The sequence below is a fragment of the Podarcis cretensis genome (genome assembly GCF_951804945.1).
Source record: "Podarcis cretensis genome assembly, chromosome: 5".
Lineage (NCBI taxonomy): Eukaryota > Metazoa > Chordata > Lepidosauria > Squamata > Lacertidae > Podarcis > Podarcis cretensis.
The window spans coordinates 102,628,445-102,654,082 of NC_137174.1; the positions used below are offsets into that span (position 1 = coordinate 102,628,445).

At 53.8% G+C, this 25,638-nt stretch overlaps 2 protein-coding genes across 8 annotated transcripts; both read right to left on the minus strand.

Moving 5' to 3' along the window:
- Positions 1-492: 492 nt before the first annotated feature.
- APOD (apolipoprotein D) lies at positions 493-5,856 on the minus strand. Its single transcript, XM_079976564.1, has 5 exons — positions 5,700-5,856; positions 3,158-3,313; positions 2,768-2,889; positions 2,053-2,141; positions 493-1,124 (listed from the first exon to the last, which is right to left on the minus strand). The coding sequence occupies exons 2-5, from the start codon at positions 3,278-3,280 to the stop codon at positions 889-891; spliced, it is 570 nt and encodes a 189-aa protein (XP_079832690.1). The 5' UTR covers positions 3,281-3,313; positions 5,700-5,856; the 3' UTR covers positions 493-888.
- An 8,657-nt stretch (positions 5,857-14,513) lies between these two features.
- On the minus strand, positions 14,514-25,351 carry LOC307216988 (very long-chain specific acyl-CoA dehydrogenase, mitochondrial-like). 7 transcript variants are annotated; one of them, XM_079977934.1, is made up of 19 exons: positions 24,670-24,782; positions 23,640-23,703; positions 23,249-23,321; positions 23,086-23,150; positions 22,447-22,581; positions 22,036-22,180; positions 21,634-21,763; positions 21,426-21,551; positions 20,998-21,196; positions 20,808-20,912; positions 20,586-20,672; positions 19,982-20,044; positions 19,760-19,858; positions 18,052-18,149; positions 17,551-17,623; positions 15,978-16,050; positions 15,529-15,601; positions 15,292-15,367; positions 14,514-14,718 (listed from the first exon to the last, which is right to left on the minus strand). In XM_079977934.1, exons 1-19 carry the CDS (start codon positions 24,738-24,740, stop codon positions 14,581-14,583), a joined length of 1,893 nt encoding a protein of 630 aa, XP_079834060.1. In that variant the 5' UTR covers positions 24,741-24,782; the 3' UTR covers positions 14,514-14,580. The 7 variants fall into 7 exon arrangements, 5 of the variants coding, with proteins under 5 accessions (XP_079834060.1, XP_079834059.1, XP_079834061.1 ...); XM_079977933.1 differs by having other exon boundaries at positions 19,760-19,861; XM_079977935.1 differs by having other exon boundaries at positions 19,760-19,861; positions 22,447-22,636; positions 24,670-24,755.
- Between the last annotated feature and the right edge of the window lie 287 nt (positions 25,352-25,638).

A 25,638-nucleotide genomic window follows, 5' to 3' on the forward strand; every position in this document is an offset into this window, starting at 1 on the left:
CTCCAGAGAGCCCCTGGCCAAGAAAACACAGCACCAGGGACTATGTTTGCAAAGTTGGAGCGGCTGGTGGAAGGGCCACTTGGGAAGCTGGCTGCAATTGGCAGACTCAGTGGGCCCCCGTCTCTGCGACATTTACTCCTCTTGGTCCCCCAGCCTGTCAGTTTACCAGGCAGGCTGCCAGATAATGCACATCTCAGCAGAGGCCCAGATGGTTTGCCTCTAAACGGCAGTGAGGAGGTCTAGACACAGCTTTTCAGCAGGACTGACAACAACCCTCAGCACCCATCTCGACCACCCACCTTTGGCTCAGCCTCTGACAGCCCCGGCAAAGAGGCTGCAATGAGGTCAGAAACAAACACACCATTTGGGGTTCTGGAAATTCTGAGGTGCAAGTTCCAAAGGAGTGAGGGGGTCTCACTCCAAGCCCCCCCCCCCCCCGCAATTTCAGCACCATAGCAAGACACAATAAATGAAGGAAAATCAGGAGCTGTATAGATGCAAGTTGCTTGATTAGGCAAGTTTATTCTAAGCAGAAAAACTGAAGTTTCCTCACAAGAGAATTTGGAATGTGGTCCCAGGTTCCCAACCCTCCAGGAAGCAACTGGCAGCCTCAGTCAGATGGCAGCCTCCTCAGAGATCTTCGCTTTACTCTTGAGACAGATTTTAACCCGGAAACAGCAGTGCGGAAGGGGGCAGCAGGACACTACAACAAGGTCCTCCCCAGGACAGGTGGGTGGTACAAGGCAGCAGGCGCAGGGCCTTCCCACCCGTCCCGGTGGCCTGAGGGCTGGCAGACTACACAAGCCCAAAGGCTGTGCTGGTCGAGACAAAGCAGTAGCTAGCGAGGAGGAGCAGGCAGAGTCCAGGGCTGGTTGGCGCCTCTGCAGCCTACATGTCCGAAGGGCAGTTCTCCTGGTCGGTGGGCATCATGCGAGCCGTGTCAATCTTGTAGGAATGCAGGGTGCTCTTGAGGTGCTCCACAGTCTCCGGGGGCAGCTGGCGGGTTCTGGACATGATCCAGGCGTAATCCACATGGAAGAGCCAGAGGAAATTCGTGCAGGAGTAGATCAGCGTGTAGTTCTCGTAGTCTGTGGAGAGGACCCAGTAGGGGGCTGCCGGCATGACTGGAGGGGAAAGGAGCAGGAATTGCCATCAGCAAAAGAGCCGCTGGAAGAGCCGGGGCTGGCTTGGCCGGCAGGAAAACGGAGGGACAGGAGAGGCCTGGCAGCACCCCTTCATTTCCCAACAAGGCCTCCCTTTTGTCCGGGCAAGAACGAAGCCCACGATGCAAAAGGAATAAGGAGCCTATTCACCGGTGACTCAGAGGGCAGAGACTTCACCGAATTGTATCACGATGCAAAAGGCAGCCTTTAAAATAGATGTATCCTTGCAGCAGGGAATGAAGTGGCAAAACTCGCAGCCGGCAATCAAGGAAATGGCTCTTTGTGTGTTTCTAATGAATGAGGCCTCCATCTGCTTCCTTGCCAGGTAGAGGGCAGGTAGAAAGAAGCCACATTGTGCCAAAGAAGCAGATCATTGATAAAGGGTTGAAAATGGCCAATAAGTGTGAGGCCTTTGTCCAAATCTATGGCATGCTCACAGCTGGAAGACACTCTGCACTGCAACACAAAGGGCGCTGCAGAGCTGAAGGGGCCACTGCAATTGTCAAGGGGCTGAAACAACTCCCCTGGTGAGGAATGGTTACAACTTTGGGGCAAATTTGGAATATTGTGGAGAAAGTCAATGCAGTGAAGCTGTGTGTTGGAAGATCCAGAACGGGTAAAAGAAGCTATTTCTTCACACAGTGCATGGTTAAACTATGGAACTCACTGCTGCAGGAGGCAGGGATGGCCACCAACTTGGATGGTCCACCAAGAGAAGTGGGCAGTAAGAGGATTGCCAATGACTACTAACCACAATGTAGCCAGCAGAAACCCCCGAAATGGGGCAGATTCCATTCTGCCTCCACGGTTGGCCTTGCAAGCTCCATCCTCCCTGACTAGGGTGGACCAGCTATTCCAGAGGAAGAAGAGGAGCCTCCCACTTACTTACATGAGCTAAACTTGACCTGCAGCTTCGCCGGTTCATGGTGGTCTCTTTGGAAGGCTTCCCCCTCAATCTGGTTGATGGAGCCGTCAGAGCTGGAGGGAGAGCAAGACGTGCAGCAGGTGAAAGAGCAGCTCAAGGAGGACAAGAAACAGTTTCCAAAACATGGAACAGCATGGACACATCTGCAACTGTGTCTGGAGAAAGTGGACTGCAGTCCCCGTGTGCCCCGGTGGCATTCACAGGCCTCCCCTTCAGATCTGCCTGCTTGGTGGGAGGCAGGCGGGGCCTTTTCAGTGGTGGCTCCTTCCCTGTGCAATTCCTTCCTGCGTTTTGTGCGCCTGGTTCCCTCTCTGTGTTTTTAAAATAGGCCTTTGAGATGCAGCTATTCCTGTTCTCGTTTTAACTAAATGTATAATTTGAAACTGCCGCTGTTGGGTGGCCTGATCTTGCAGGTTTTAAACCTTCTGTGCCTCCCTTTGTGAGCTGTCTTTGCAGGGGGGTCTTTGGCCCTGGGAGGGGGCACCAAAACACCTAGATAAAGGCAAGCCTGCAAACCCCTCAGCCGGGGCAGCCAGAGGGAGGTGTTGGGGCAGGAGGGGCACCCAGGAGCCCAGCAGGAGCCCCACAGCTCTTGCCCAGCCACCCCCTCCCCAAACCATGAAGAAGAACCCACGTTTCACCCCCAACTCCTGCCAGGCAGGAGGAGAAAGATACTTACAGGAGTTCTTTGTTCACCACTCTCACTTTCCCGTTTTCCTTGAGCTCATAGTGTGCCTGGATACATTTCCCTTTCTCAAAACTGGATGGCAGCTTCTCGATCTCGTACCATATCCCCTGATACTGAGAGAGGGGAGGGAACACACAAGAGAGTCACTCATATTCTTCCCATCCTCTTCTGCGGGGCTGCGATTGAAGCACCGCTCTGGAACAGGCTTCCTCGCAGAGTAGTCTTGAAGAAATCTCATTCTGCCCTGTCTTTCCCTGCCCAGCCTTGGCAATGCCCTCCCCACCTTCAACCCGCCCCCCTCGCTGCCCCCGCCACCTGGTGGTCCAGCCGACTGCTGAGTTTGGCTGCAATAAGGCAGAGTCAGGGCGGGTTTGCTCCTACCTTGTTGACGTCAAAGCCCTCCTGGACTGGAGGATCTGGGCAGCTCCCCATGTGGAAAGTTTGCCCCTGGGTCCCGCTGAGGAGTCCCAGGATGAAGGGGAGCAGCACCCAGTGGACTGCCATGGCGATGGGCGGGAGCAGAAATAGGCTCCCTTCCTGGCAGGGAAAAACAGCACAAGGGTCAGGGAGGGGTTAGATGGCCCTGGGGTCCCCTCCAACTCTGCAATTCTATGAGTCTGGCTGGCAATCATTGAGCAAGGCTCAGAAATTGGCCAAAAGGGCCATGGGTGAAACTTCATCCCCAGGTGCCTGTCGGGAAGAGAAGGCGGGGGGGGGGGCAAGAAGCCCAGAAGGCAATGGATTGGCTCACAACTCCAGCCAGTAGACCCAGTGAGACCCCCCAGGGCAGCTGCCAATATCGCTGGGTGGAGAGAGACCAGCAGCGCCATGCAAGGAAAGGCATCCCTCACGCTCAGAAATAACATCTCCAATAGGGCAGGTAGAATCACTTTTTGGAAAAGAATCTTACACCAAAGATGTACTTTTTACTTCATTTAAGAAAGTTTATCTCCCACCCATCCACATTAAGGGAGGGGGAGAAAAGCGTTGTGATTCCTGCACTGCAGGCATTGGACTAGATGGCCTTTGGGGATCCCTTCCCAAAGTGCTCCTTGTTGGACAGACTTGCAGCCTCTTGTGGCTTCCAGGCAGAGGAAATGGGTCTGCAGCTGCTCTGGGCTCTCATTACCTCCCCAGGAGCAGCCAGCCCATCTGAAGACCATGCCAGTTCCGGGGCAGAGGCATGGGTGGGCGCCCCCCCCCCATGGCAGGCCATGCCCAGCTGCCTCCTCTGCCTCTGGGGAGTCTCTGCTGGATGGCGGCTGGAAGGGGGTTCAGAGATGGCTCCCCTGAAGACAGTAGCTCTCTTGCGAGTCCCTTCAGGCAGAAGATGGGTTGGCAGAACTGAGGGGAGGGGAGGCAACCTTAGAACGTTGAGGCAAGATGGAATCTGTTTTTGCCTATTCTATTTTAACTTGGGGGGAGTCTGAAATTATTGTTGTTAATTTTTCTTACTGCTACTGTTATTGTTTTGTCCTTTTTGTAAACCACTTAGAGGTTTGTCTTTTTATAGTCAAGCATTGTATAAATTTTATGAAAGAAGTAAAGTTGTGACCATTTTATTATGTCTTCAGTCTATTAGAGATGTACTTGTCATATAAGATTTTCTATTAAATCTTCTGTTTTGCAATTTAAAATATCATTTAGATATCAATGACTTCCCTTCTTCTCTTTCCAAGGTTCATTTTACATATCTTAAATCCCTGAATATTTTACAAAAACTATGCCATTCAGTATTCCATTATTGCACCCATCAAAACTTGTTTACACTGCTGCCAGCATTTTCAGCTGTATACAATTATTTCCCATGTGTTCAATAAACATTTTCCAGTCTTCTTTAAATGTATGTTCTTCCTGTTCTCTTATTCTATATGTTAAGCCTGGGAATTGTGCATATTCTGTCCACTTAAGTTGCCTTTCTTCTTTGGTTGGGACCTCACTTGTTTTCCATTTCGGGACTAACAAAACACGGGCCGCAGTAGTAGCATCCCTAAATAACCTTTTTTTGACACCTAGGAATTTCAGTCTGAATTATCCCCAGCAGAAAGAATTCTGGGTTTTTTTTAACATTCTTTTCAATTCATTATGCATCATTTCCCAATACTCTTTTACCCTTTTACAAGTCTACCACATATGAAAAAACATTTCCTCCACCTCTTTACCCTTCCAGCACTAATCTGATTCTGTCTTGTACATCTTAGCAAGCCTGCTTGGAGTTAAATACCATCTGTGAATCATTTTCAAGTAGTTCTCCTTCAAAGAATAACAGAGTTTTTAACCCAGAGGTTAAAATCTATATTGTGTCCTATATCTATTGCCCGGTGTGTCAGTGAGGCTTTAACAAACTCGTCTTTTGTTCCCTGTCTAATAACAAATTATACATTTTTGACTAAAGTTTCTCTTTGTTTTGTAGGAGTTCTTTTTCGAATTGTGAGCTTTAGTTGGAAAAACAATTTTTGCTATCTAATCTAAACATTTCAAGTAACTGATGGTATTGTAACCACTCCATAACGTGGCTCCTTACATTTGTACTTTTGGGTTTTTGTTTTCTCTTTCTTTTTTGTCAAAAAACTTAGGCTTAGCCTCTTATTGTAACCAAATCCTCAGGCGAGCGATGTTGAACTTCTGTCCATAATTTTACAAAAATTCTAAAGATTATAGTAATAAACAAGCAAACTTTGGCCATAGATGGGGTGCATGGTCAGCTGCTAGTCAAGCATTTATCCCTGTTGGTAATTCTGGAGGGCCAACGCTTGATTTTGAGCCCTTTGAGCCAACGCTTGCATGAAAAAGCAGCCCAACTCCAAGCCCCTCCAGGCTCCTGCCCCTTGCCTATGAGAAGGAAGCCCCCTCAGAATGGAGAGCCTGCCTGCCTTCCACAAGCCTTCGAAGAAGACCCCGAAGAGACGTGGTCTTGGCCTACCTGAGCTCAGGTGGTGTCTCCTGCCTGCTGAAAGCTCTCCTCCTGCAGACCAGCAGCCGATGCTCTCCAGCCTCTCTGGAAAGGATCCCTGCAAGGGCAGCTCCTTTTATGAGCCTCTCTGGGGCTGAGGATCCTGCCCTGGCAAGCCACACCTTCCTCCCCTTTCACTCATCCCTTTGTTGCTGGAAGGAGGGCGGCAACTGGTGCCATCCAGAGGGCAGGCTCTTTGGCATCAGTGCCCTTCCTTGCCGCTCCTCCCCCCCACCAGCAGCAGCGGTCTTCTCAGTACCAGGCAGTAGTTGCTTCAGAAAATGGACCCCAATCTAAGTCCTTGTATTTTTAAAAAGTTTGCTTATTCCCATCCCCCCTTTTCAGCTAAAGATTCAATGCATTTCTGTCAGAAAGCAAAAAAACTAGGAGAAGCAACAAAACTCTCTACCGACATAGAACAAAAGGAGGGATGGGAATGCATCTTAACTTAATGTTATTCTATGCTGCTTTTCAAACCAAATCCTTGACCCCATTGCCCAAGGGAGGAACCCTGGGGTCCAAGTCAAGATTGTCCCTCCCACACCTTCAATGAGCGGCCACCATTTCTTCCCTTGGTCCTTGAAGGAGGTAAGGAAGACCGACAATGCGTTTACTAGATCAGTTCTGATGGTGTGGAGAACAGGGAGCAAAAGCCTTCACTGCTGGTCCCGTTCCTGGATCATCCAGCTTCCTCTGCATTTACACAATCTGTGACCTGCTTCCCAGAGGGAAAGCAATTTCGCAAGGGGAACTGCAAGGTAAATTAAAAGGCACTCACGCGACTTGTTTCAGGTTGCTCAGGCTCATTCTTTTGCACAGCGTTTGGAGTGCGAGGGAGAGGATCTAGACACACTTCCCTTCTTTGAATCCTTATGCAGAAGGCCAGCCTATGCCCTGAAGGGTGACGCTTCCCAAATATACAGCAATCTGTTAGATCAGGAAGCGGGGGACGCTAGAGGGCTTTGAATTGTATGGGAATCAGATTTGGGCCATCCAACTGAAGATCACAAATGGGAGGGTATCTGGACCACTCCCCATTCAAAACCATCTCTGTTCACTCACAGGAGGCCTCATTCAAGGCCAATGGCACTGGATGCCAGACAGGCTGGCAAAAATTAACACACACCCCCTTTCTCCTCTATGTTAGAAGGGCTGTGGAAAGTTTGGTTCATTTATTCATGTTTGGTGGGAATGCCCTTACGTTTAAAGCTTTTGGAATAGAGTATTCTCCATTATACCCACAATTACAGACCAACCCCTTTCTCCAAATCCTGCCTTAGTCCTCCTAACCTTGGACATAGACTTAGGCTCCACTCTGTGCCACAGTGAACTAATAGGCTTCTTACTGACCGCAGCTCGATTAGCAATAGCTCAGCAATGGAAGAACCAGGCTGAAATACCCCTGCACTTACAGGAAAATAAAATATATCTGGGATACAGCAATGTCTGAGCATCTCATCAGAGAGAGGAGGGCAATTAAAGGCATAACAAATAGAGACACCTTCCAAGAAACATGGACCCCTTTCTTGGACCATGGTATTTATCAAAATCAAGACCTCCTTATACAGTACCAATGCTCAGTATTCTCAGTGGAGAGGTTATGTTAAGTCATATATTTTGACTGTTGAATGTGTAAGTGTAGGTCTAGAGAGAATGGATAAGTGTATTGCTGGATAAGAGTTTAAGGGTTTTTGTATTTTTGTACTGGAGCATGGCCCACGAGCCAGCCTGTTTTACTCTCTGCTTGCCCTGGCTTGGGAACGGCCCCTGAGCTCTACCTGCTCCAACCAGACAGGAAGCAAGTTGCCCTAAGACATGGCTGTAGCCAGAATCTATTTGGGGAGGCAGGCTTTGTTAGCAGGGAAGAACCGAGTTATCAGCAATGCTATTGGTCAGTTAGTTAAGTATATTTATTTACGTGATTTGGGGGGCAGCTGCCCCCCTGCACCCCCTGGCAATGTCAGTGCCCTAAAAAGAGCTTCCTGGATCAGGCCAATGGCCCATCTAGTCCAGCATCTTGTTTGCACAGTGGATGAACAGATGCCCCCAAGGGAAACCTGCAAGCCCAAGAGCCCTCTCTCCTCCTGCAGCTTCCAGCAACTGGGATTCAGAAGTGCTGCTGTCTCTGACGGTGGAGGCAGAGCAGAGCCAGGCTGGCCAGCAGCCATGGAGAGCAGTCTCTTCCTGTCCACGTTGGGTGGCCACCACTGCCTCATGGGGGAGTGACTTCCCTAGTCTAACTATGTGTTGAGTGAAGGAGCCCTTCCCAACCGGGGGCGGATTAATACCTCCCCAAGGCAGCCTTGCCTCAGAACAGCAACCTGAGCCTCTGAAGGGCAGAGTCTGCATTGCGGGCACAGAGGGTTCCCTGTAGCTTTGGAGTCCATCCACCCTGATATCTCTCTCTCTCTCTCTCTCTCTCTCTCTCTCTCTCTCTCACACACACACACACACACACACACACACAATCCAGATCACATCCACGCCACACAGTTAAAGCACATGACCTCCCCCCAAGAATCCTGGGCTCCGTAGTTTGTTAAGGGTGCTGGGCATTGCTGCCCTCTGTGGGGGGTAAAAGATGGGTCCAGGATTCTTTGGGGAAGTGCTGTCAATGCACATTAAACGTCTGTTGTGGGTGTGACTCCTGTTGCCTTCCTGAGAGCAGCACAAGTCCAAAGCAAAAGGAATCTCCTTGCTTCCATTGACCTGGATTTTCACCCCTTGCACAATTCAGCCAGAGCACAAGGAGAGCCTGGGGGCTCCTGCTGCGGGATCTGACCCAAGTGGACCCATTTGGACCAGCATCCTTTCCCCACAGTGGCCAGGCAGATCCCACCCAGCCATAGGAGCCAACTCCTAGGAGCCAAGGTCCCTTCAGCCCCCCCAAAAAAATATCTGAGGGGCTGGGGCCCACAAAGTTGGTGGGCATGGTCCTTCATATGCTGTGTGCATGCCACATCTTGTGACTGATTATGTGGGGTGGGGCTTACCTGGGCCACCCCAATATTTTATTCACGTTGGCACCCCCCCCCGCTGTGGCTTCATACCCCTTCCCAGGACTGGGAGGGGGGCTGCCGGCCAGCCCAGCCCAGGTCTTTCCTCTTGCAAGGTCCGGACAGGCACCTGACACAGTCAAGGCAATGTGTCACCTGCCAATTAGCTCAGAGTCATTAGCATTTTGAGCAGAGCACATTCTTTGTTTTTATATATTTATATATTGCAGCAGCAACCAGCCCCAAGAGTTGAATGGCATCCATATAATCCGCTGCGGTGTCCTTGAGTAAGAGGCCACAGGAGTGGGAAGAGGGACAGGTGAGTCCTCTTCCTCCAACCTTCATTCTTTGCAGACTGGCAGGATCCTCACCTGATCCCATCACCTGGCAGGATCCTCACCTGATCCCATCATCACCTGGCAGGAGTCAGCTAGCTGGACAGGTGTCTCCATCCCCGCCTCCAGCCCAGATGCCTTCCGGTCCTTCTCTGCCTTGCAGCTGTGCTTTTCTGCTTTCCGTGAAGATACATGTCGTATTGGATGGCTTTGGGTCAGGAAGGAGGTTCAGGATGCAATCCTCAAGTGGGTGGGGGAACCCCAAGACCTTTCATCTGCCTCATCCAATGACCAGCTTAGGCTCTCCCCACCCGGGTGAGGGGGGGGCTTTCTCCTTCCTCCACACTTTCCCTGTTTTTATTCCTTAAATCATTTTCCTCCCATTGGGAAGGAAGGGAAGGGACTTCAAGGCTGGGGGAAAGGTGTGGGGTCCTATCCTTGGCCCACCCGCTTTTGCCGTCCTTCTAATGTCAGAGTTCTAATATCAGCAGGACAAGAGTCATGGAAGACATCAGGGAAGCAGGGCAGGGGTTCAAAAGAAGTGGGGGACACCAGGCTTACCAGTAGTGCATGTGAAAAGGATCCAGGGGTCTTGGTGGACCACAAGCTTCACAGAGCTGCATCAACAGAAGTCAAGTGTCCAGATCAGGGGAAGTCAGAGTCCCCCTCTCTTCTGCCTTGGTCAGACCACACCTGGAATACGGTGTCCAATTCTGGGCACACAATTTAAGAAGGGTGTTGATAAGCTGGAACGTGTGCAGAGGAGGGCGACCAGGATGATCAAGGGTCTTATGAAGCCGTATGAAGAATGGTTGAAGGAGCTGGGCATGTTTAGCCTGGAAAAGAGGAGACTGAGAGGAGATATGAGAGCCATCTTCAAATATCTCAAGGGCTGTCACAGGGAAGAGGGAGCAAGCTTCTTTTCTTTTTTCTAAATTTCATTTTTCATTTTCATAATTTAAACAATAAAAACAATAAACCAAATACAAAACACACATTTAGTTTTGACTTCCCTCCACCCCTTATTTTCATTTCCACTACATATTCTAATTGTTCCCAATATTTCCACTTTCTGTTTTATAGCCTAATAATTGTTACTGCTGAATTTACTCTATTACTGTTAACTTTTTAATATGCTTACAGTAATTTTGCAGATAAACTACAAAGCATTTTCAATCTTCTTGAAATATTTTTCCATCTTTCAAATATTTTTCCATTCTTCCTTTGTTGGTATTGTGCCCCCTTTCCAATTCTGAGCATGATGCTGTTAAGGTGCTACACTCAATATGCCAGCAAGTTTGGAAAACTCAGCAGTGGCCAGAAGATTGGAGAAGATCAGTCTACATCCCAATCCCAAAGAAGGGCAGTGCCAAAGAATGCTCCAACTATCGCACAATTGCACTAATTTCTCACGCTAGCAAGGTTATGCTTAAAATTCTACAAGGAAGGCTCAAGCAGTATGTGGACCGAGAACTCCCAGAAGTGCAAGCTGGATTTAGAAGAGGCAGAGGAACCAGAGACCAAATTGCAAACATGCGCTGGATTATGGAGAAAGCTAGAGAGTTCCAGAAAGACATTTACTTCTGCTTCATTGACTATGCAAAAGCCTTTGACTGTGTCGACCATGGCAAACTATGGCAAGTTCTTAAAGAAATGGGAGTGCCTGATCACCTCATCTATCTCCTGAGAAATCTCTATGTGGGACAAGAAGCTACAGTTAGAACTGGATATGGAACAACTGACTGGTTCAAAATTGGGAAAGGAGTATGACAAGGCTGCATTTTGTCTCCCTGCTTATTTAACTTATATGCAGAATTCATCATGCGAAAGGCTGGGCTGGATGAATCCCTAGCCGGAATTAAGATTGCCGGAAGAAATATCAACAACCTCAGATATGCAGATGACACAACCTTGATGGCAGAAAGTGAGGAGGAATTAAAGAACCTTTTATTGAGGGTGAAAGAGGAGAGTGCAAAATATGGTCTGAAGCTCAACATCAAAAAAACGAAGATCATGGCTACTGGTCCCATCACCTCCTGGCAAATAGAAGGGGAAGAAATGGAGGCAGTGAGAGATTTTACTTTCTTGGGCTCCATGATCACTGCAGATGGTGACAGCAGCCACGAAATTAAAAGACGCCTGCTTCTTGGGAGAAGGGCAATGACAGGCCTAGACAGCATCTTGAGAAGTAGAGACATCACCTTGCCAACAAAGGTCCGTATAGTTAAAGCTATGGTTTTCCCAGTAGTGATGTATGGAAGTGAGAGCTGGACCATAAAGAAGGTTGATCGCCGAAGAATTGATGCTTTTGAATTATGGTGCTGGAGGAGACTCTTGAGAGTCCCATGGACTGCAAGAAGATCAAACCTCTCCATTCTGAAGGAAATCAGCCCTGAGTGCTCACTGGAAGGACAGATTGTGAAGCTGAGGCTCCAGTACTTTGGCCACCTCATAAGAAGAGAAGACTCCCTGGAGAAGACCCTGATGTTGGGAAAGATGGAGGGCACAAGGAGAAGGGGGCGACAGAGGACGAGATGGTTGGATAGTGTTTTCGAGGTTACCAGCATGAGTCTGACCAAGCTGCGGGGGGCAGTGGAGGACAGGAGTGCCTGGCGTTCTCTGGTCCATGGGGTCACGAAGAGTCGGACACGACTAAACGACTAAACAACAACAACAAAAGTTGCATACATAAGAGATATTTCTGATCCTTTAATACACTTACGCCTAAAAGAAAGCTTTTCTTTTAACTTTTAACAAATAATTTCTAAAAACATTTTTTTGCAGCTCGTTATATATAATATCTTTTTGCATGTCCAGAAGCAAGCTTGTTTTCTCTTCCTCCGGAGGATAGGACTCAAACCAATGGCTTCAGTTTACAAGAAAGGAGAATCCGACTCAACAGTGGGAAGAACTTTCTGGTGGCAAGAGCTGACTCCACTGTAGACTCTCCTTCTTTGGAGGTTTTTAAGCAGTGGTTGGGTTGTCATTTGGCATGGATGCTTTTCTTGAAATTCCTGCATTGAGGGGGGTTAAACTAGATGACTCTTGGAATCCCTTCTAACTCAACAATCTAGGATTCTATGAAAATGAGATCTCCCTCTCAAGGCAGAGGCTCTTTCTCTGCCCACTGGAGAGGAAGGGAAGATGCTTCCCATGGGATTGCTGGGTGATAATTTTATTTTGTAAGTAAATACACCCAATATCTAGAAGGCATGTTTCAAGGGAAATACGGCATATTTGGTCAAAACTCAATGCAGGACAAAAATAGCAACGCAACGTCCCATTTTAATGTCTTAATGGAAGTTTATTTTAATTCGCAACAACATGGAAACAGGCAGATAAAAGTGTTGGAAAAATTAATGGCCATCCGTTGTGACAACCATTCATGACATTCCAAGGAGCACATCAGAGCCACCGGAGTCCCAGGGACAGGAAGTGACAAATGCATTTCTGGAGGCAGAATCAGCCCCAACTCCTCAACTTCAGAACATTAATGGTGGCTCATGGCACACTTGGGTGGATGATCAACTCCTAGGTGTCCTACTTTATGGAGGACAATCCTCACTTTGAAGGCCTGTCCTGATCCGGTGGAAAGGCAAGGAAGAAGAAGAGGAGAGAGCTATACTACCTTTGCATCTATACATGTACAATGTAGATAATAATAATAATAATAATAATAATAACAACAACAACAACCACCACCCACCCTCCCCATCCAGAACCAGGCTCAGGCTGGCTAACATCAAAATATATAATACATTAAGACATCAAATTACAGATATACCGGTACTGTAAATCGCCCTGTGATCCTCGGGTGAAGGCAGTATAGAAACTTAATAAACAAAAAAATGAGTAATAATGCAGCAGCATGTGCAAACTGTAGATAAATGTGTCCTTTTGTGGGGGGAACTTTTCATGCTGCTCTTCAAGCCCATCAGGTCCCTTCGAAACGCTTGCAAGGGAGCCGGTGGCTCAACCTCAGGTGAGATGGGACCGGACGTCCTTTGTGGTTTGTGGGCATTTGTCATCCTACGTAAAAGCCAAGGTGACCAATATTGTTCTGTGCCTTGGATGAAGGCTTTTGTGGTGCTGGCAAGTACCAGACCCAAGATGCTTTACCTTCTTGTCTTGCAGTGGAAGTTTTCCCTTGACTGTGTGTGGCAAACGCCCCCCCGCCCCCGCCCCCCGCCCCGGGCAGCTGTCTTCCTTCCGCTCGGCTGCCGAAGGGGAATCTCCTTCCGGCTGCACATTCCAGGACAGGCCTGTGCAACTGTCCAAGGGGCAGGCAAAGGACAGAGGAGCCACAGGTCATGCCAAACGCTGATGCCAAACGCCTCATGGCATCAAAGCCCCCCCCCCCGCCTGAAGAGCCCTCCTGGCTTGTGGTTCAACAGGCAAATCTGCTCCTCGCTCCTTGGGGTCCAGGACACTCTGCAAGAGCACCAGGCAGGATGAGGCCTCCTGTTCCTCAGACCCTTTAGGAGGAATGTGACATTTGGAGACCTCAGGGGCTGAAGAGGATCCCCTTAAGTAAGACAGGGGGGGCATACATCAGGGATTTCCCGGACAAGTCCAGTTTTGGGAGGGCAGCACCCCCATCTGGGAAGATTTTTGCATTTTGGATTAAATGTCCAGGTTTTGGAGGTTTTTCTTTTTTCTTTTTCTTTTTGCTTCTTTCACTATTTTTTAATGCGCTGTGTCCCAGAACAGGGTGCAGGCATCGAGTGGCCTGGTGCGGCCTGGCGGGGGCCATGCCAGGCCCCTTGCCGGTCTCCCCAGTCGCCTGGCCTTGCCTGACCACCTCAGGGGCGCTCAGCCTCCCATCTTGAGCAGGAGGCCAAAGACAGCAAAGGGAAGAGAGGGGAGGGAAGAAGGGGGCAGAAGCGAGGGAGTTGTGGGGGGGGGTCTGAGTTTTTGATCCCCAGAATATGGCAGCCCTAGAGTAAGATCACTGTGCAGCCTCACTTGACTCCCAATAAGTCATCCCCTGCCCTAGAGCGAGGAACTGGGGGAGGCAAGAGGGGTCCCCATCACTTCTCAGGGCAGCAAAGAAGATTTACAGCAGATGCATGAAAACGGGCGCAGCCAATAAACACCAGAAAGGCCGACTGAAACAAGATGGGCCAATGAGGCCGCCCTGCGGAGAACGCTCCAAAGTTCTGGGCTGCCCTTCGTTGGAGGTTTGAAGCAGAGGCTGAGTGGCCGTCTTAGAATCCTAGAACTGTAGAGTTTGAAGGGACCCCGAGGGTCATCCAGCCCAACCCCCGGCAATGGAGGGATTTCAACTGCAGCATCCCAGGCGGGTGGCCATCCAGCCTCTGCTGAAGATGTCAGGAGTGCTTGTCCAAAGCGGGAGAGGAGGGGAGCCAGCCAGAGCCCAGAGCTAGGTGCACCAGAAGCTGCCTGTGCCAGACCAGGGCAGACCACCAGAGCAGCAGAGAAACGGAGGCAGCTGGCTCTAAATCAGCTTTAATAGATGCCAAGCTCCTTCCAGTCCCTGACAGAAAGCCCCCCAGGATCTCAGAAGCCGAGCGGGTGAGCAGCCACAACACCTCCATTCTTCACCAGGGCATCGGAGATCAGCTTCATGCCGGCAAAGGTCTCCTCCCAGGCCAGTGAACTGGCTTCCTGCAGAGCCTGGCGGACGCGCTGGAAGGCCTGCGGGACACAGGAGGAGCGTCACCCACCCACGCGGGAGACCGGTCACGGCCACCCAACACAGAGCAGCAGCAGCTACAGGCTCCCAGGGCATTGCCAGGCCCACAGGGAAAAGCTGGCAAGGGAGGGAAGCTCGGGGTCCTTCCAGGGCACAGCTGCCCAGCCTGGGCAAGAGCTGGCACGGGGCTGGCACCCTGTGAGCCACCTTGTTCTTGGCCCCGGGGGAGACCCATCAGCAGTGAGGCTTCCTCCAGGCCAGCGGAAGCTTCAAAGAGCCACAGCCAGGTGCTCTGGCGAGAGGCCCACATAACTCCCTGCAATTATGGCTAATTGAGGAGAGAAGCATTTCACACCTGGTTACATCCTGCAAGGCTCAGCTCCCGCCTGAGGACTGGGAGGAGGAGGAGGAGGAAGAATGGATCACCTGGCAGGCAGGAAACGGGGCTGGGGGAGGGGCAGCCAGGGGGAGAAGCCTCCGTGGGGCCAAGGCAGAGCCAAGGGGAGAGAGGGGCCAGAGGGAGGACAGGGCTGAGCCCAAGCCGAGGAAGGGGCTCCTCCCACCCCACCCCTTGCCTCATGGCACCACGTCCGGCACAAGAGCTCCTCGTGCTGCGCTGCCGGCTGCTTCAGCGAAAGAGAGCGGCTGGCCCTGCAGGAAGAAAGAGGGAGCGAGGGGAGCCCAGAGCCCACAGGAGGGGAGCCCAGAGCCCGACACAGGCCCCCCCCCAGGGGTCAGGCCCCTAAGCCTGCAGAGCCTGGGGGCAAACCGTGGGCCCCTTTGCTCTCGCCCTGCAAAGGCAGACTCCCTACCTGGAGATAGCCACAGCCATGGCGTAGATGTCGATGGCAGAGTCTGCCACACGCTTCAGGTGGAACTGCTGGTCTGATGGAGGAATTGGGGGAGAGGAGGCGTCAGGCAAGATTTGGGGCAGCTGGCCTGGCCTCTGCTTCTCCCTCCAGAAATGGCTAAGGAGATGAGTTTGCTTTTGCAAATCCAGACTTGGATTATCCCCCTCCCTCGACCCATAACACACCAGACACTGGACCTGCCCCACTGTGTGGCCCCCCAACAGCCCTTCCCAAGAACACCCACAGAAAGTTGTGGGGCCTGACAAGAGGCCTCCACGCCCCACCTCAGAAAGTCAGGCTGGGGTCTCTCCCCTGCCTGGTCCGGCCCTGCTCCCCATGGCTCCTGATCCGGGGAGGAGCTCAAGGTGCAAAGCAGGGCCTGCTTTTTGTTGGGGGACAGGGGGGGGTACCTGCCACTGCAGCTCCGTATTTCAGCAGCAGACTCTCAACCGCTTCACCAAACAGGTCAATGGCCTTGGTGACCTGGACGGAGGAAGGGCAAAGGGCAGGGCTAGCCTGGCATGCCCACACCCCTCCGCCCCCCCAGCATGAAAATAGTTGTGATGGGGGCCAGCAGCTCTTCCTTTACAGGCCCCTCCCACACCCTGTTTCTCCATCAGCCGCTCTTTGCATATTTACAGTACCTACAGGCGCAGAGATGGCATCTCGGAAAGACCAGGCGGAAGAACCAGCTGGAAAGTGATGCTCCTGTGGGTCAGGAGCCTCAGCCCCCCCCCAGGGGGGGGGACAACATCCACCTCTCAGGCAGCCGGCACTTCAGGACCCTCTGGAGTGAGAGGAGCTTGCCCTTCCAGGCACCACCTGGGAACAGGTGTGGAGGGGGCTCTGGCACCCCGCTCTGGAAGAACACCCCATGCAGACACCCACGTAGGGCAGGGGTGGGGAACCTTCAATCCATGGGCCCACTTCATCCTGCTAAGGGGTCTCATTTGACCCACATTTCTCTCAAGCCAGGCCTACCTGCCCATCAGCTGATGTCACAGGGAACATCAGCTGATGTGAGGACAGGAAACGATCACGCAGCCAAGGCAACAGGATTCAATTTCTGCTCATCATCTGATAAGGTAAAGGGACCCCTGACCGATAGATCCAGTCGTGACCGACTCTGGGGTTGCGGCGCTCATCTCGCTTTATCAGCCGAGGGAGCCGGCGTCCAGCTTCCGGGTCATGTGGCCAGCAGGACTAAGCCGCTTCTGGCGAACCAGAGCAGCGCACGGAAACGCCGTTTACCTTCCCGCCGGAGCGGTACCTATTTATCTACTTGCACTTTGACGTGCTTTCGAACTGCTAGGTTGGCAGGAGCAGGGACCGAGCAACGGGAGCTCACCCCATCATGGGGATTTGAACCGCCGACCTTCTGATTGGCAAGTCCTAGGCTCTGTGGTTTAACCCACAGCACCACCCACGTCCCCATCAGCTGATAGGCAGGAGTTAAAACCCTTTGCAAAAGCACTCTCTGAAGCAGCGCTGTCCTTCTTAAACAATCAGGGGCAGAAGCAGGAAGAGCAGCTTGTATCTTACAGGCTTCGTTCTGCTATCTGCCACACAGACCCCCACCATCACCATCACATCCCTGTCCACTTAGAGAAAGTGCCCAAAGCTGCTCCAAAGAGTGCTTTTGCAAAGAGCTTTAAGGCAGCCCCAACCACATGTCAAATCTGGCCCTTGAGGCTGATCCAGATCCTGTGGGCCATTGAGCCAAAAAGCTTACCCGCCTTGGGGTGTCCTCTTCACTGGCACAATGGAAAGAGGAGCTAAAGTTGCAACAGCATCTCAGGATAGGCTCAAATGCTTGATGCTTTTGAGGGGAGCAGTTTTTGCAGGCAATGTAACAAGTGTCTGCACACAAAGATTATTTGTGTACATAGCTCTGTACATCTCCAAGGTTTGCTTCCTTGCCAGCACATGGATCCAATCACAGCTGTGCTCCAAACCCCTTTTTATCCCACCATGATGTCTCACCAGAGTCGCGCAGTCCTCCAGGCCTGGGTGAACATCGCCCTGCAGAGAAAGGCCACTGGGAAGCCCAACTTTCCTGCAGTGGAAGGAGACAGGAAAGGAGATGTGCAGAACTTGGAACAGAACTGTCAGTTGGACATTCAAGATAGAAATCAGAAGGATGATGGAGAGCAAACCAGGGAGTCTGTGGGCTGTCACTCCTGGCTGTTGCATCAGACCAGAGGGTGAAAAACGGTAAAAGCTCCAGTCTGTTTATCTACTTGCACTTCATGCTTTTGAACTGCTAGGTTGGCAGGAGCTGGGACTAAGCAACAGGAGCTCATGCCGTCGTGTGGATTCAAACCACCGACCTTCCGATAGGCAAGCCCAAGAGGCTCTGTGGTTTAGACCACAGTTTCACCCACTCCCCCTCAGACCAGAGGAACACCCCAGGCACCCACTTCTGCCCCCAAGCTGGAGATGGGGGCTCACAGCCCCCCAAATAGCCCCAGACATGCTCCTCACCGCTTGGCTCTCATGACAATCTCCTTGCAGAGGGCTTCCACCTTCCCCACCGGATTGGAGAGGGACTTCTGCAGGCGCTGCAGCTCCTCTCCAGCATGCTATGGGGAGAAAGAGTCGCCCTGCTCAACGGAGGTTCAGCCCCAAGGCTGTTTCTGCAAAAGAGATGGGAGTGGGGCACCCCACCCCACCCCTCCGGTTTCCCCCACAGTCTTGGGTCAACCTGGAGCAGAGCAGAGGGCAGCTCCAGCCCATGAACTGGGGAACTTCCTCTAAGGTTCCTGCCCACAAAGGACCCACCGACAAGCCATGGAAGAAGGGGCAGCCCAGCAAGGGAGGGTTGCCAGAGAGATTCTGGCCTGACTCAGGGAGAAAGCTCTGCCCTGAACTCCTTTGGGCTTCTCAGACTCCACTAGAAAACAAAACTAATGGTGGCTGACCTCATGGGGTTGGTGTGCCATCTAACAGGCTGAATATGGTGCTGGCAAAAGGACAACTGTCCAGGACATCTGCCTGGGCTCCTGGTTCACTCCTGGGGGGCCTCTGACTGCTTTCTCCCAGTCTCCACAGGGTGGGAGCCACCAGCAGCAGGCAGGCAGAAGACCCTGGCTCAGGGGGCAGAGCACCCCCTTTGCACTCAGAAAGTCCCAGGTTCCATCCGCCATGGCAGCATTTCCAGGTATGGTTAGGAGTGTCCCCTGCCTCGGATCCTGGGGAGCCACTGCTGCCAGTCAGTGTAAGGTAAAGGGACCCCTGACCATTAGGTCCAGTCATGACCGACTCTGGGGTTGCGGCTCTCATCTCACTTTACTGGCCGAGGGAGCCAGCGTACAGCTTCCGGGTCATGTGGCCAGCATGACTAAGCTGCTTCTGGCGAACCAGAGCAGCGCACGGTAACACCGTTTACCTTCCCTCCGGAGCAGTACCTATTGATCTACTTGCACTTTGAGGTGCTTTCGAACTGCTAGGTTGGCAGGAGCAGGGACCGAGCAACGGGAGCTCACCCCATTGCGGGGATTCAAACCGCCGACCTTCTGATTGGCAAGTCCTAGGCTCTGTGGTTTAACCCACAGCGCCACCCGCGTCCCTGCCAGTCAGTGTAAAGGTAAAGGTAAAGGTACCCCTGCCCATACGGGCCAGTCTTGACAGACTCTGGGGTTGTGCGCCCATCTCACTTAAGAGGCCAGGGGCCAGCGCTGTCCGGAGACACTTCCGGGTCACGTGGCCAGCGTGACATCGCTGCTCTGGCGAGCCAGAGCCGCACACGGAAACGCCGTTTACCTTCCCGCTGGTAAGCGGTCCCTATTTATCTACTTGCACCCGGAGGTGCTTTCGAACTGCTAGGTTGGCAGGCGCTGGGACCGAGCAGCGGGAGCGCACCCCGCCGCAGGGATTCGAACCGCCGACCTTTCGATCGGCAAGTCCTAGGCGCTGAGGCTTTAACCCACAACGCCACCTGCGTCCCTCGCCAGTCAGTGTAGGAAGTGCTAAACTAGATGGACCCCAGGAAGGCAGCTTCTTGTGCTCCAAGTGCCATCTAGTGGTGGGTCCTGAGGGCTTTGATTGATGTTTGTGGCAGCCAAGGAGAGGCTGAGTGAATTCTGAGAAGGCCAAGGAGATGTCAAGGCAGGTGGGCCAGAAGGAAGGGCAGCCTTCCTGCGCAGAGCCAGTGGGAGGGCAGCCCTGGTCAAAGGCCGGGGGGGGGGCTCACCTTCATGCCCCCCAGCGCCACAAAGAGGCGGAGGATGTCGTTGGTGCCCTCAAAGATGCGGAAGATCCTCACGTCTCGCAGGACTTTCTCCACTCCCGTCTCCTGGCCAAAGGAAGCAATGTCACCTCCACTGGCCTGAGGCTCTTGCCCGGTTGGGGCCAACAGGAGCCGCCCCTGCAAGCCCCCCACCCCGCCCTCTGCAACCCAGGCAGGAGCACTGACCTTCATGTAGCCCATCCCACCCAGGATCTGGATGGCTTCATCGGTCACTGTCCAGGCTGCCTCCTGGGGACAGAAACAGCCCAAGGCAGCAAGGGCAGCCTCAGCTGATCTGGGGCCACCACCCCAAAGGCCTTGCTGGCCAGACGGGTGCCCCCTCTGGAGCCGGAAGCAGGAGGCCAGCAGGGAATGGGTCAGGAGGATGCAGCACTTCTAACAGGCCAGGGAAGGGGCAAGCAAAGGGGACAGGCCAGGAATTTAGAGTCAAGGAGTGCCTCCTCAAGCGCTCAAGAGGGTCCCCCAGCCCCCCCAACTCATGCCCTGCCCCCTGCGAGGCCAATCTGTTTCTGCCTAGCAGACGGGGTGGGCTGAGGGATGGAGATTTGGGAGAGCCGGCCTGGCTTCCTTGGAGAGACAGGTCCCCCACCAACCCACCCAGTGGCGAAGCTGCATCCTCCGCTATGGGGTGGAGAGCAGGCAGGGGCGTGGTGCGCATCCCGGGGGGGGCACCATGAGGGCACCCTACTGGAATAGTGGTGCCCCCGGGGGTGGTCCTCTCCCTCCGCACTCCCATTCCTCCACCAGTGGACCCCCCCCATCCACTCACCGAGGCGAAGATCTTGCTGATGGCGGCCTCCAGGCGGTAGTCGGGCACCTTCATGTCCATGTTGGCACTCAGTACATAAGCCATGGCCTGGAGGGGGCGGGCAGAGGTACCGCTGGGCACCCGGCGGTGCAAGGGCTCCCAGGAATCCCCCCAAGGCGCAGTCGCCTCTTCCCGCCGCCCAGAGCCTGCCCTCAGGCGTCGGGCCGACGCCTCCCCGCTCACCTCGGTCACGTAGAGCAGCATCGCCATGCGCGCCAGCTTCTCCTGGATGGTGCCAAAGTGGCTGAGGGCGCTCCCGAACTGGCGCCGGTTGGCCGCGTGCTCCACCTGCGGGCGGGTCAGGGCCGGACCTCAGCGCGGGCGCGGGCGGCTCCCTCCCTCGCTCCGGCCCCCCGACGGCAGCCCCGCTCACCGCCTTGCGGAGGACGCCGCGCATGGTGCCGGCCAGCGCCGAGGCCATCCCGAAGCGGCCGTTGTTGAGGATGTGCATGGCCACCTGGAAGCCGCGCCCCAGGCCGCCCAGCAGGTTCTCCGCCGGCACCTGCACGCCCTCGAAGTGCACCTCGGCCGTGTTGGAGCACTTGATGCCCATCTTCTGCTCCGGGGGGCCGCTGAGAGGGAGAGCGGGGCTCAGGACTGGGAGGCGCAGGGCAGCGCGGCGCCTTCGGCTCCCCCCGGTCCCCGCGCAGCCGACGGCGCAACCAGCCGCGTCCCTTTAGGCTCCTGCGCCGGTGGCGGCGACCCAGGGGCGAGGGAGGCGCACTCTGCCCGCGTCCCGAGGCTATTCCCTCCTCGTGGTCCAGGCATGTCCCTGTGCTCCTCTCCCCCCGCGGGACTCACCTGGTGACGCCCTTGAAGGCCCTCTCGACGATGAAGGCCGAGATCTTGTCCTTCTCCTCGCCCGTCGTCACGTCCTTGACGCGCGTCTTGGCGAAGACCGTGAAGATCTCGGCGGTGCCGCCGTTGCTGGAACCGGGAGGAGTCAGCGAGGGCGCGGGAAAGCCCGCCGGGCCACCGGGGGGGGTCCTGATCCGGATCTGTCCCTCACCTGATCCAGATCTTGCCCCCATTGAGGGTGTAATAGCGCTCGCAGGGACTGAGCTCCGCCGTCGTCTGGATGGAGGCGGCGTCCGACCCGCTCGACGGCTCCGTCAGGCAGAAGGCCGCGTGAACCTCGCCTGGCGCAGGGAGAGACGAGCCGCTCATTCGACGGGGCGCCCCGGCCGGCGGCCTCCCGGGACTCTCAGAGGCAGCCAGCGCCCCTCCGAGGTTGGGCGCCGCCGTCCCCGGGCCTCTGAGCGACGGCTAGGCTGGCCTCTCTCACCCCTGCGGCTGCTCGGCGGAAGGAGACCCGACGGCTCCCGCCCGCGTCCCCTGCCTGGTTTGGGCATCCGACGGCGCTGCTGCCCTCGCCGGCAGGTCTCATTTCGGGGAGGGGGGGTTGTCTTACCAGTTGCCAACTTGGGCAGGTATTTCTCCTTCTGGCTTTTTGTGCCAAAGAGCAGGATCCCCTTGAAGCCGATGGACTGGTGGGCACCCAGGGCGATGCCCACCCCGAGGTCATGCATCCCGACCACCTCCACCATGCGGGCATACTGGGGGGTGAATTGCTCTGAGGTTGGCATCACGCGGGGCAGGCAGCCATTGATTCACCCAGCCCCACAAGGCAAAGATGGAGGAGGGGTCTCCCCAGGGAGATGAGTTCCCCTTGGCCCATCACACCTGGAGCATCAGTGCCACCCACACATGCTCCCACATCTCTGCATGGGCGGGTGCTGCACAAATTGGGAATTCTGGCCCCTTCTCTGCCTCCTCCTCCTCCCCAGAGTCCCACTGGACCCCCCCCATCAGTCCCCCTCACCTGCGTGTTGGTGAGCCCGATGCCCCCTAGCTCCTCGGGCACCTGGAGGCCAAAGCAGCCCATGTCCTTGAGGCCAGCCAGGGTCTCCTCCTGGATGCTCTCCAGGTCCTCGTTGGCAGCTGGGTCGTTCACTTCCTGCCCACAGTTTGAAAAGAACAAAGGACACAGACCCTCCCCTAAGGCCACTTTCCTGTGGCAGGGACTTCCAGGGAAGATTTGGCCTAAAGCAAGAGGCCTCCTTCTAGGACTGGTTTGCCAAAAAGAAAAAGGGGAAGAGAGAGAGTTGTCTTCTGATCCGAAGGGTCTTTCCAAGTTAATAGCTGTGGATACATTTGGAGTCAAGGATCTAAGGGGCAAATCACTCAACACCCAAGACGGAAGAATTAGGTTTTGTTTTTTAAAGAATTTCAAAAGTGAAATCTGAAAAAGTGAGAAATGATACTTTTGCCGGATTTTGCATGTCTGAGCAATGTTCTTCCAGCTTTATACGCTTCCCTCCAGGGCTCCAAGGCAAGTGCCCAGATGTGCCCTCTCAGATGCCCACCCAATCTCGCTACGCACAGCTGCCCAGGGCACCCAAAGACGGACGCTGGCTTAACTTGGCAAAATGGAACCTCAGGCCTCCTCACCCTCACTCACCTCAAAGAAGCGGGTGCAGGGATCCACCATGGCCTGCAGGGACTGCGCTTGCTCCGCGGAGAGAACTGGAGGGGCAGAAAGGCTGGTGGGTCAGCAGGAGGATCAAACCCCTCACCCCACCCCTCAGAGACCCCCGCTGGCTGAGGGGGCTCCCGCTGCCTACCTGAAGGGAAGGGGAAGAGATTCTCGGGGGCCAGGTGCCCGTTGAATATGTTTGTGACAAAGGATGTTGATTCCTGAAAGAAAAGGTGATGCATCCTGTTGGGGGGGGGCTAGCGGTGGCACAACAGAGCTCATGCCCAGGCAGCTTCCAGTGGGTGCAGGACCCCTCCTCTCTCCCTCCATCTTGTGGCGGGGACGCTTTTTCATCTCAGTGGTCCCCTCCTGAGCTTTAAGGCCACCTTGAACCCGCTTCCCACCTCCTGCCAAAGCACCTGCCCCCGCTGTTTGCCCAGCGTGCCTTCTCTCAGGGTGGGGGCAGCCAAAAGGAGTCCCAGGCAGCCTCACGCAGGGCGGGGGCAAAGCAGGGCTGAGTGACAACAGCCCCCATTCACCTTGTTGGCATGGCTGGAATAGCTCACTCTCTGGTCAGGCACAACATAGGAGGGAGGCAGCAGCCTGGAAGAGGAAGGGCAGGAAACATGGGGGGCAGGAAATCACTGAGGACCCCCCCCCGCAAGCCTGTGTGGTAGGCAGCCCCTGCCCCCCATGAAGCCAATGAGATGCAGCAGCCAGCTCAGACCTCTTGACCCACTGAACCTCTCAGGTAGACTGAGGCACAACAATAGGCTTGAGTAGCTCCTGCCAAGGTGCGGAGAGTGAGCTAGCTAAGCCTGGCAGGGCAGCTTGTCAGCATTGCCCTTGAGCCAGTGTCACCAACTGGACTCATGCACTTCAACCCCGACTGGGCTAGGCAGTTCCAGAGACCACCTTTTACCAAAGTGCTGTGGACTCACAGCTTAGAGTTGTGAGCACCAGATTCACTTCCACAATACAGTCGTCGCACAGCAGAGTATAGCCGAGTCTGGCAGTGTATACACGACTCAGAGAGCAGCTCTGTAGAATATCTTCTTTTATTCTATAACTACAACTATGATACAAAACTATATACAGAGCTAAATAGGTCTAAGCATAAATGAATGCTACACTGAGTGTCTGCAGCTGCTCTTAGCAGCAACCTTATCTCTACACATGATCTCTAACACTCAGTCTCTCTCTCTCTCCAACACACGGACGGACTGACTGACTGACTTGGTGCTGGAGCTGAATAAGTAGAAAGCAGAACACTGCTCCTCCTCTCTGGGGAATCAGCAGACTCCTCAGGAGATTCTTGGATATGGGAGGGGTGAAATCTCCTCACAGCTGACTCTATGGCATTAACCCCTTCATGCATTCATCAGACTCAAGCATGATGGTTCTATGAGGCTGGTCATCCCATAATACACTCTGTGGTGCCCTGCCAAGACCAGCAGCCCCTGTGCCAGGTCCCTCCCCCACAGCACATGGCCCAGAGCCCCCCTCCACCTCCATCATCCTGCAGTGACTTCTGCCCCCCTGCCTTTGTTTCTGCTGTGCCAGGCATACCTGAGGCTGGATTTGGCCCACAGCTGTCTCCACCACTTGAGCCCCATTCCTTGCTGGATCAGGCGCAACATCCTCTCTGCTTGGGGAGGTGGTCTGAGGTCAGTGGCGCAGAGCACCTGCTTGGTATGCAGAAGGTTCTGTGCTCAGTCCCTGGCAGCATCTCCAGGGACGGCTGGGAAAGTCCCCTGCCTAAAATCTTGGGGCACCATTGCTGCCAGTCAGTGAAGACAACATGGAGCTAGCTGGACCCAGTGGTCTGCACTGGTAGTTTCCTGTGCCCCTGGGGAAAGCAGAAGGGGGGCACATATATGGCTGGCCACGACTCCTGCCCCCTTTTGTGCAGCCCCTCTCACCCCCTGCCAGGCAAGGGGGAGGTTATTATTTCCTTGCTGGGTTTGGTCTCTGGCACCCGCTAGGCTGGGCATGGAGGGAGGGGTGGCCCTGCCTTGATGCTTGCCACCCAGCACCCACCCCTGGGGGGCCTGGACTCTTCACCATGGGGAGCCGCCCAGTCTAGCTGTGGTGGGTAACAGCTCAGGACAGACGTTTCCTCCAGGAAGAGGCAAGTTGAGCAAGAAGCAAGTAGCCCAACTTACCTACAAAATGCAGCAGCAGCAGCAGCAGGAGGAGGAGGAAAGCCCTAACTGGGGAGCCATGCTGTGCTCCTACAGTGTGACACCACCGTTTCCAGGGTAATGTCACAGAGCTCTGTGATGTCATCTCAATAATAATAATAATAATAATAATAATTTATTTATACTCTGCCCATCTGGCTGAGTTTCCCTGCCACACTGGGTGGCTCCCAACAGAAGTAAAAGCACAATAAAACACCAGACATAAAAAACTTCCCTAAACCTTCAGATGTCTTTTAAAAATAGGATAGCTGCTTATTTCCTTGACATCTGATGGGAGGGCGTTTCACAGGGTGGGCACCACCACCAAGAAGGCCCTCTTGTCCTGTTAAGGCCC

What these genes read in the sequence shown, in the direction of transcription:
- APOD (XM_079976564.1), bottom strand. Translation starts at nt 3,280, where the DNA reads ATGGCAGTCCACTGGGTGCTGCTCCCCTTCATCCTGGGACTCCTCAGC. An exon ending in AGGGCTTTGACGTCAACAAG is followed by an intron (nt 2,890 to 3,157) that starts GTAGGAGCAAAC and finishes CCCCTCTCTCAG; the next exon opens with TATCAGGGGATATGGTACGA. An exon ending in GTGGTGAACAAAGAACTCCT is followed by an intron (nt 2,142 to 2,767) that starts GTAAGTATCTTT and finishes CTCTCCCTCCAG; the next exon opens with CTCTGACGGCTCCATCAACC.
- LOC307216988 (XM_079977933.1), bottom strand. Translation starts at nt 24,740, where the DNA reads ATGTTGCGCCTGATCCAGCAAGGAATGGGGCTCAAGTGGTGGAGACAG. An exon ending in TGGGCCAAATCCAGCCTCAG is followed by an intron (nt 23,704 to 24,669) that starts GTATGCCTGGCA and finishes TTCCTCTTCCAG; the next exon opens with GCTGCTGCCTCCCTCCTATG. An exon ending in GCCTTCAAGGGCGTCACCAG is followed by an intron (nt 21,197 to 21,425) that starts GTGAGTCCCGCG and finishes TCTCCCTCTCAG; the next exon opens with CGGCCCCCCGGAGCAGAAGA.